Here is a 9600-nt window from a genome sequence, read left to right as displayed (position 1 = left end):
AAAAAAAAAAAAAAAAAAAAAAAAAAAAAAAGAATAGCCGGGCACACTGGCTCATGCCTGTAAGCCCAGCACTTTGGGAGGCAGAGGTAGGCAGATCACAAGGTCAAGAGATCAAGACCATCCCAGCCAACATGGTAAAACCCCATCTCTCCTAAAAATACAAAAAGCAGCTGAGCATGGTGGTATGCATATATAATCCCAGCTACTCAGGAGGCTGAGGCAGGAGAGAATCGCTTGAACCCGGGAAACAGAGGTTGCAGTGAGCCAAGATTGCGCCATTGCCCTCCAGCCTGGGTGACGAGCAAGACTCAATCTCAAACAAAAAAAAAAAAAAAAAAGAAGGAAATTTTTTATCACTACTAGATTGGGAAGGCAATATATCACTAATAGATTGCAAGTATCACTTGCCTTAAAAGGTAAAGTTATCCGGAAAAAAAACAACTGAGACGCTAAAGATCAAAATTAATGTAGAGATATACCATGTTCATGAATTCCAAGAGTCAGCATTGTAAAGACGGCAATTCTCATCACACAGATCTATATATTCAATGTAATACTTACCAAAACTGCAGGCTCTTTTTGTAGAAATTGACAGGCTATTTATAAAATATATATGGAAAGGCAAATAACTTAGCATAACCAAAACAATTTTGCAAGAGAACAAAGCTGGAGAATTTACACTGATTTCACAACTTACTATCAAACTACAGTAAACAAGCCAGTGTGTTGCTGGTCTAAGCACTACAGATATTCTGGGCCCATTTATTCTTTATTGTGAGGAGCTGTCCTGTGGCCTCTACCCTATAGATGCCCCCAGCTGTGACAATCACAAATGTCTCCAGACATGGCCAAATGTCCCTCGAGGGGGCAAAATTGCCCCAGTTGAGAACTTCTGGGACAGACATATAAATCAGTAGAACAGAATGGGGAGTCCCAAAATAAACCCTCACAATTATGGTTAACTGGTGGGGTTTCTGTTGCTGTTGTTTTGATTTTTAAGAGACATGGTCTTAATGTGTTATCCAGCCACAACATCTGGCTGGTTAACTAATTTTTGATGAAAGTGCAAAGGCAATTTGATGGGAAGATGACAGTTTCTACAACAAATGATGCTAAAATAACTGAATTCCATCCACAAAAAAAGGGGGGCTTAGATCTTCATCTCAAACCATAAGTGAAACAAATTAATTTGGTCAGGTACAGTGGCTCATAACTGTAATCCCAGCACTTTGGAAGGCCAAGGTGGCAAACTGCTTGAGTCCAGGAGTCTGAGGCCAGCCTGCACAACATGGTGAAACCCTGTCTCTACAAAAAATATACAAAAACTTTGCTGGGCATGGAGGCATACACATGTAGCTGGGAAAACCCAGCTACTTGGGAGGCTGAGGTGGGAGAATCACCAGAGCCAGGAAGTCAAGGCTAGAGTGAGCTGACATCATGCCCCTACACTCTAGCCTGAACGGCAAAGTGAGACCCTATCTCAAAATTAAAAAAAAAAGCCGGGCGCGGTGGCTCAAGCCTGTAATCCCAGCACTTTGGGAGGCCGAGACGGGCGGATCACGAGGTCAGGAGATCGAGACCATCCTGGCTAACATGGTGAAACCCCGTCTCTACTAAAAAATACAAAAAACTAGCCGGGCGAGGTGGCGGGCGCCTGTAGTCCCAGCTACTCGGGAGGCTGAGGCAGGAGAACGGCGTAAACCCGGGAGGCGGAGCTTGCAGTGAGCTGAGATCCGGCCACTGCACTCCAGCCTGGGCGACAGAGCCAGATTCCGTCTCAAAAAAAAAAAAATTAACTCAAAATGGATCAAAGACCTAAATGTAAGAGCTAAAACTATAAAACTTCTAGAAAAGACCAGGCATGGTGGCTCATGCCTGTAATCCCAGCAATTTGGGAGGCCAAGGCAGGCAGATCACGAGGTCAGGAGTTTGAGACCAGCCTGGCCAATATGGTGAAACCCCATCTCTACTAAAAAATCCAAAAATTAGCCGGGCATGGTAGCTCGCACCTGTAATCCCAGCTACTCAGGAGGCTGAGGTAGAAGAATCGCTGGAACCCGGGCAGAGGCTGCAGTGAGCTGAGATCGCACCACTACACTCCAGCCTGGGTGACACAGTGAGACTCTGTCTCAAAACAACAACAACAACAAAAAAAACAAAATGCTAGAAAAAAATAGGACAAAATCTTTGTGACCTTGACCCAGGCAAAGATTTTTCTTTTTTCTTTCTTTTTTTTTTTTTTTGAGATGGAGTCTCACTCTGTCACCCAGGCTGCAGTGCAGTGGTGCAGTCTCAGCTCACTGTAACCTCTGCCTCCCAGGTTCCAGCGATTCTCCTGCCTCGGCATCCCAAGTACCTGGGACTACAGGCACACGCTGCCGCACCTGACGAATTTTTTGTACTTTAGGAGGACACGGGGTTTCACCATGTTGCCCAGGATGGTCTCGAACTCCTGAGCTCTGGCAATCCACCCACCTCAGTCTCCCAAAGTGCTAGGATTACAGGTGTGAGCCACTGCACCCGGCTTTTTTTTTTTTTTTTTTTTTTTTTGAGATGGTGTCTCACTCTGTTTGCCCAGGCTGGAGTGCAGTCGCGCGATCTTGGCTCACTGCAACTCAACTCCACCTCCCAGGTTCAAGCAATTCTCCTGCCTCAGCCTCTTGAGTAGCTGGGATTACATATGCGCGCCATCACGTCCAGCTAATTTTTGTATTTTTAGTAGAGACAAGGTTTCACCTTATTGGCCAGGCTGGTCTCGACCTCTTCACCTCGTGATCCGCCCACCTTGGCCTCCCAAAGTGCTGGGATTACCGGCATGAGCCACCGCGCCTGGCCTCAAGATTTCTTAAACATAACTCCAAAAGCAATATCCACTTAAAAAGCAATAAATGAGACTTTGTCAAAATTCAAAACTTTTGCTCTTCAAAAGAAACACCATTAAGAAAATTAAAAGACAAGCCAGACTGGGAGAAAATATTTGCAAATCACATGGTTGATACAGGAATCTTATCCAGAACACATAAAGAACTCTTTGTCACAACTCCATACGATAAACAATCCAGTTTGTAAACACTGAACAAAAAACTCAAGTAGACACTTTTCACACACACACAAATATACGAACAGAAAGCAAGCCGGGCGCAGTGGCTCACCCCTGTAATCCCAGCACTTTGGAGGCCAAGCTGGGCGGATCACCTGAGGTCGGGAGTTCAAGACCAGCCTTGCCAACATGCTGAAACCCCGTGTCTACTAAAAATACAAAAATTAGCCTGGTGTAGTGGCAAGTGCCTGTAATCCCAGCTACTCGGGAGACTGAGGCAGAAGAATCACTTGAAACCAGGAGGCAGAGGTTGCAGTGAGCCGAGATCATACTACAGAACTCCAGGGCAACACAGCAAGACTCTGTCTCAAAATAAACAGAAAATGCTGGGCAAGGTGGCTCACACCTGTAATCCCAGCACTTTGGGAGGCTGAGGCAGGCAGATCACCTGAGTTCAGGAGTTTGAGACCAGACTGGCCAATATGGTAAAACCCCATCTGTACTAAAAATTTAAAAATTAGCCAGGCGTGGTGGCACGCACCTGTAATCCCAGCTACTCGGGAGGCTGAAACAGGAGAATCGCTTGAACCCAGGAGGCGGAGGTTGCACTGAGCCAAGATCATGCCATTGCATTCCATCCTGGATGACAGAGCAAGACTCCATCTCAAAGAAAACAGAAAGCAGATCACTGATGAGCTGAGGGTGGGGGTTGGAGTAGGGACTTTGCAAACAGATGGAAGGAAACTTTTACAAGGAAAATGTCTGTGACTGTGGTGATGACTGCACAATTCTTTTTTTTGTTTGTTTGTTTGAGACAGAGTCTCACTCTGTTGCCCAGGCTGGAGTGCAGTGGAGCAATCTTGGCTCACTGCAACCATTGCCTCCCAGCTTCAAGTAATTTGTCCTGCCTCAGCCTCCCGAGTAGCTGGGACTACAGGCGCATGCCATCATCCCCGGCTAACTTTTTGTATTTTTAGTAGAGACAGGGTTTCACCATGTTAACCAGGATGGTCTCGATCTCCTGACCTGGTGATCCTCCTGCCTTGGCCTCTCAAAGTGTTGGGATTACAGGCGTGAGCCACCGCGCCCGGCCAGACGACTGCACAATTCTATAATTTAACTAAAAGTCATCAAATCATGTTTACAATGGATGAGTTGTGTGGTACATCAACTACACCTCAATAAAGCTATGAAGAGTAAAATAGATACAGTGAAAACAAAGCAAATATTAAATTCAAGCTGAGCACTGCTGCAGAACATACTGAAAGTTCCATTAAGAAAACTGGACAGTGTTTAGGTGTTAAAAACACATATATTACCACCCAGTGACTCTGTTTCCTTGACATAATCAACAAAATTGACAGACGTGAAAAGAAAACGTTCTCATGGGGTGACTGAATGGTCCATGGGGGCAACCCCTGAAATCATCTCAAACGTCTCCACCATCCCCAGTCTGCCCTTGGGGAAACACACCAAAATTCTGCTGAGGCCCGGTCTGCCTCCCATCCATGACCTTACGGAGTTCTCCTTAAGGAGAGAGAAGACGACGGGAGTCTAGGAAACCAGTGGGGCACGAAGGCAAGCACCGCAAGAGATGAACAAAGAGAAGCACAAGCGTCTGCAAGGTCCCAGGGAAGGATGGAGACGAGAAAGGGAAAACCGTAGCTGGAGAGGACCTGTGGACTGGATGGACCCAGAACACTGCTGGCACTGGCAACATGACCCAGGCAGCTGTTGGGTTTCACCTGTGTGCCAGTGCCAACCAATGAATAGTGGCCGACTCAGGTGTTCCCTGATGGATGCTCAGGGGGAGGGACGACCATGAGTGATTAGCAATGACATTTCAGCCACAGTGGGATCCCGAAGTGGGCTGTAAACGCCATGGATGTTATTTTGTCCAGTCCAAGTGAAGGGACATCAAGTGAGCTCAGGTCCCAGGTGACAGGAAGTGCCACTCAACTTTTTGATATCTGTGTCATGCCACTGCTTACTATTAGGGTCATTAGCCAGTCACTTAGCTTCCTTTATGAGCAATTGTAGCAGCTACCATTTGGGGACTTTCTGAGCCAGGTGTGGTTCTGAGGGCTGTAAAAGCATCAGCCCGTTTTACAGATGAGGAAACTGGGATCCAGGGAGTTAAGCAACCTCGACCAAGCTCACTCAGCCAGAGACAGGCTGGAAGAACGTCAGAGATGAAAGAGGACAACAGCAAACTGCTCCACTTGATGTGGGTCCATCAGCCCTCAGAACCTCTAGGGAAACCCCAGGGCTGAAGCACCCAAAGGCCAGGCTGCCCTGCTGCTAGGCCTGGGATACATCCGTGTACTCCCCAGCAGGCAGGCAACAGTGCGTTCTGCCTAGCTCTGAGTCCATCCCCTTCAGAGTGCCCCCAAACTGTGCTGGTTCCCCTCACTTCATCGCGGTGGCCCCAGGCCCTCACCTAGTCACACCTTACAAAACCTGGGCAGAGCAGTTTTTCAAATCTGAGTGGACGTCAAACTCACGTGAGGAATGGGTTGAAAATGTAGGTTCCCAGGCCGCCGGTGGTCTGAGGCAGGGCCTGGCATGTCTAACAGTCCTCCCCACTTGTGGATCTGGCCCACACTCAGAGAAATGTGGCCTGTGGGTGTCCAGAGACACCCAGGAGACTGAGACATCAGATCACATGAGACGCCAGGATCTGAGGACCCACTCTGGATGTCCCTATGACGCCCAAGTTCTCTCTCCTCTTCCTTCTCTCCTTTCCACCACAAACGACCCCACGAGGAGACGGAAGGGGAGAATTGGAGCTAGATGCTCCCAGTGAACCCATGCTCATCAATAGAGGCAGGAAGAGAGGGGACAAGCTCCCAGGGAGCCCCACACCTGGTCCTGGTCCCAACTGGTTGCAGCTGAGTCCTTGGCAGCCACTTCCTCCTTAACGGGTTTGGTCCCTCAGCCATAACACAGAAACCTGAGTATCGGTGGGTCCTCTCCAATCACTCTCCTGTCCTCTCAGCAAGGACCCCGGCTCCTCCCGATCAATTCTAATCATCTCCTTGGGCCCAGCCCCACTCCTCCAACCCCCACACCAAGAGCCTCCGTCTTGATGGGAGGGAAAATGCCCGACCACAGGCTTGGCCTTCACACCAAGCCACCAAAGAAAGAGAAAGCCGGCCGCCGCGGTGAGGTCAATCTGATGACAATGAGCGCTTTCTAGGCAGGAGCGATGCGCCGGGACCCGCGCTCAGCACCCCGCCCCGCCCTCGGGCTTTCCCCCAGGAATTCCCCCGTGTTACGAGGACGGAGCTGAGGCGCCCGGGGCGAAGCGACTGCCCCAAGGTCACCCAAGCCGGGCAGTGGCAGCGCCGGGTACGGCTCGGGCAGGTTCCTCCGGGGCCCCCAGCCACGCCTAGGGGTCGGGGCCGCGGGGCCGCGCAAAGGCTCCGGGTAGGAACGAGGCCCAGAGGGGGCCGAGCAGGGCGCCCTGCCCCCAGTCCCCGCCCCCGCGCCCGCCGGGCCAGCGTTCCAGCCCGCGCCTCGCCGTACGCGCCGGGGGCCGGGCGCTCACCGGACTTCGGAGGGTAGCGATAGGCCGAGTTCGCCTGGATGTCGATGTCCTCCACCCCCGCGATGCGGCGGCTGAGAATGGAGCCCATGGTGCGCGGCGCTGCCGGGCAGGGGCCAGGGCCGGAACGGGAGCGGCGGCGGCGGCGGCGGCGGCGGCAGCAGGGTCCTCACATGGACATGGCCCGGACCAGGCCGCACGGACGCTAGTCCACGGCCGCGGAGGCGCCTCGAGCCCCCACCCCCGGCTTGGCCCGGGGCCCGACGCCACGGCGGCCCTCCGCCTCCCGGGCTCGGGGCACGTCGGGAAATGGAGTCCTCTCGCCCCGAAGGCGCCGGGAAGAGGCGCGGGAAGCCCGTCTGGGAACTACCTTTCCCAGGATGCTCCGTTCCCAGGCCCTCTGACGTGTTGACAAGCACTCCGGGACAAACCAAATGGACCTAAAATCAAAGGGAAGGAACCACCAAGCACACCGTAAATGGTCCTTCCCTCTGCGTTCCAAGCGCTGCACTAACATATTAACTCTTTGGTCATTTCATCATCTGTTCGCTTACAGACTCCCCTGGGGCCCCAGCGCCTTCCACTTGCCTCCTCTGAAATTGCTCCCTGAGTCGCTGTGGTTCTCCCCACTCCCCCGGGTTTGTCTCCCGCCCCGACCGGCAGAGGGCGCAGCTGCACCTGCCACCCGGAGCCCACCTGCAGGGTGCACGGAAGAAGCGAAGCACCCTCTTTGGCCTTTGCCAGAATTTGAGGACTACCATTTGGGGACTTCTGAGCCAGGTGTGGTTCTGACGGCTGTATAGGCATCAGCCCGTTTTACAGCTGAGGAAACTGGAATCCAGGGGGTTAAGGAACTTCCGGCCCCCTGACAAGTGAAGGCTGAGGCCAGGTGCAGTGGCTCACCTGTAATCCCAACACTTTGGCCCCACATCCAGAACAATTAGTTTAAAGACATAATTTTACAGTCTCCATGGAAGGCAGTAGACTCTCCCACATTTTACACACTGGGAAAGTGAGGCACAGAGGAGAGAGAGCCGCATGAAATGCGCTGTGGGCAAGATTGCAAGAATCGCGCTAAAATGAAAACCTCCCAGTGTGCACGGTGTTCCTTGGCTTTTGACTCACACACAGCTCTGGAAACAGATCGCTTTTTATCACTTTTCAATTGAGGAACTGGGATTCTGAGAAGAGTGATTTCCCAAGTCAAGCCTGTTGTACCAAGAAAGCAGCTAGGGAGGGCAGGGCAGACTGAGTCTCAGATGGTCAATTCACCACAGGCCACATGGAAATGCTTCTTATACCCTTCCAGGGGCCAGAGTCCGGGATCCAGTCTTCCCTTTTTTTTTTTTTTTTTTTTTTTTAATTCTGTCGCGCAGTCTGGATAGAAGTGGCACGATCTCAGCTCACTACAGCCTCTGCTTCCTGTGTTCAAGCGATTCTCGTGCCTCAGCCTCCCCACTAGCTGGGATTACAGGCATGCACCATCACACCCAGCCAATTTTGTATTTGTAGTAGAGGTGGGGTTTCACCATCTTAGCCAGGCTGGTCTTGAACTCAAGTGATCCGCCTGCCTTAGCCTCCCAAAGTGTTGGGATTACAGGTGAGCCACTGCACCCGTCCTCAGCCTTCCTCTTGTCAGGGGAACTTGGGAAGCCAAATGAGTATGGCAGCCACGAGACTTGTGTGATTATGAGGCGGGTCCAGGTCTTGGAGGAGCCCGATAAAATCCGCCTGGCCCACAACCAAGAGCCACACTTACTGAGCATTTATTATGTGCCAGGCATCATGCTGAGGACCCTGCACATATTCTCTCATCGAATTCTCTGATGTTGGCCAGGCGCAGTGGCTCACGCCTGCAGTCCTAACACTTTGGGAGGCCGATGCAGGCAGATAGCCTGCACCCAGGAGTTCCAGAACAGACTGGGCAACATGTCATGACCCTGTCTCTACCAAAAATGTAAAAATTAACCAGGTGTGCTGGCACGCCCCTGTAGTCACAGCTACTTTGGAGGTGGAGGCAGGAGCATAGTTTGAGCCTGGGAGGTCGAGGCTGCAGTGAGCCACGATCATGCCACTGCACTCCAGCCTGGGTGACAGAGTGAGACCCTGTCTCTAAAAAGGATAAAAATGAAAAAAAATTAAAAATTAAAAAAACAGGCCAGGCACTGTGGCTCACGCTTGTAATCCCAGCACTTTGGGAGGCCAAGGCAGGTGTACCACTTGAGGTCAGGGTTCAAGACCAGCCTGGCAAATATGGTGAAACCCTGTCTCTACCAAAAATACAAAAATTTAGCTGAGCGTGGTGGTGTGCGCCTGTAATCCCAGCTACTCAGGAGGCTGAGGCAGGATAATCACTTGAACCTGGGAGGTGGAGGTTACAGTGAGCCAAGATTGTGCCACTGCACTCCAGTGTGGGTGACAGGGCGACATTCTGTCTCCAAAAATAATAATAATTAAAAATAACTATCTGGCCGGGCACAATGGTTCATGCCTGGAATCCCAGCACTTTGGGAGGCCGAGGTGGGCCAATCACCCAAGGTCAAGAATTTGAGACCAGCCTGGCCAACATGGCAAAATCCTGCCACTACTAAAAACATAAAAATTAGCCAGGTGTGGTGGCACATGCCTGTAATCCCAGCTACTCAGGAGGCTGACATGGGAGAATTGCTTGAACCTGGGAGGTGGAGGTTGCAGTGAGCTGAAATCGGGCCACTGCACTCCAGCCTGGGCGACAGAGCGAGATTGTCTCAAAAAAAAAAAAAAAAAAAAAAATCTGATGTAGATTCTATTTCCATTCCCAATTTACAAAACAGGAAAGTGAGGCTCAGAGAAATAAAGTACCCTAATGAGGTTGCACAGTAGGTGGGTGGCACAGCTGGAACTGAGCCAGGCCACTGCTCTTACCTGGGCATGTCCCTGTTTCCACAGAGGCATGCTCCAGAGTGCCAGATTGCCAGGCTCTTGCCCCCAGAAGGATGGGCCTGAAGACCCCCCCACCCATTGTGATCTCTCT

General features: G+C 51.2%; 1 protein-coding gene across 8 annotated transcripts in view; it reads right to left on the bottom strand.

The window, feature by feature from the left end:
• MGRN1 (mahogunin ring finger 1) overlaps window positions 1-6878 on the bottom strand; it is a 66310-nt gene extending 59432 nt beyond the window's left edge. For all 8 annotated transcript variants that reach the window (XM_026447561.1, XM_026447563.1, XM_026447562.1 and 5 more), the window contains exon 1: window positions 6591-6878. In XM_026447561.1, the coding sequence (XP_026303346.1) occupies window positions 6591-6678 (88 nt within the window). In that variant the 5' untranslated portion in view covers window positions 6679-6878. The remainder of the gene's footprint in view (window positions 1-6590) is intronic.
• Between the last annotated feature and the right edge of the window lie 2722 nt (window positions 6879-9600).

This window comes from Piliocolobus tephrosceles, chromosome 17 (genome assembly GCF_002776525.5).
Source record: "Piliocolobus tephrosceles isolate RC106 chromosome 17, ASM277652v3, whole genome shotgun sequence".
NCBI classification, from domain to species: Eukaryota; Metazoa; Chordata; class Mammalia; order Primates; family Cercopithecidae; genus Piliocolobus; species Piliocolobus tephrosceles.
Note: the sequence above shows the minus strand (reverse complement) of the source record. Positions and strands in the feature narration are given on the sequence as shown.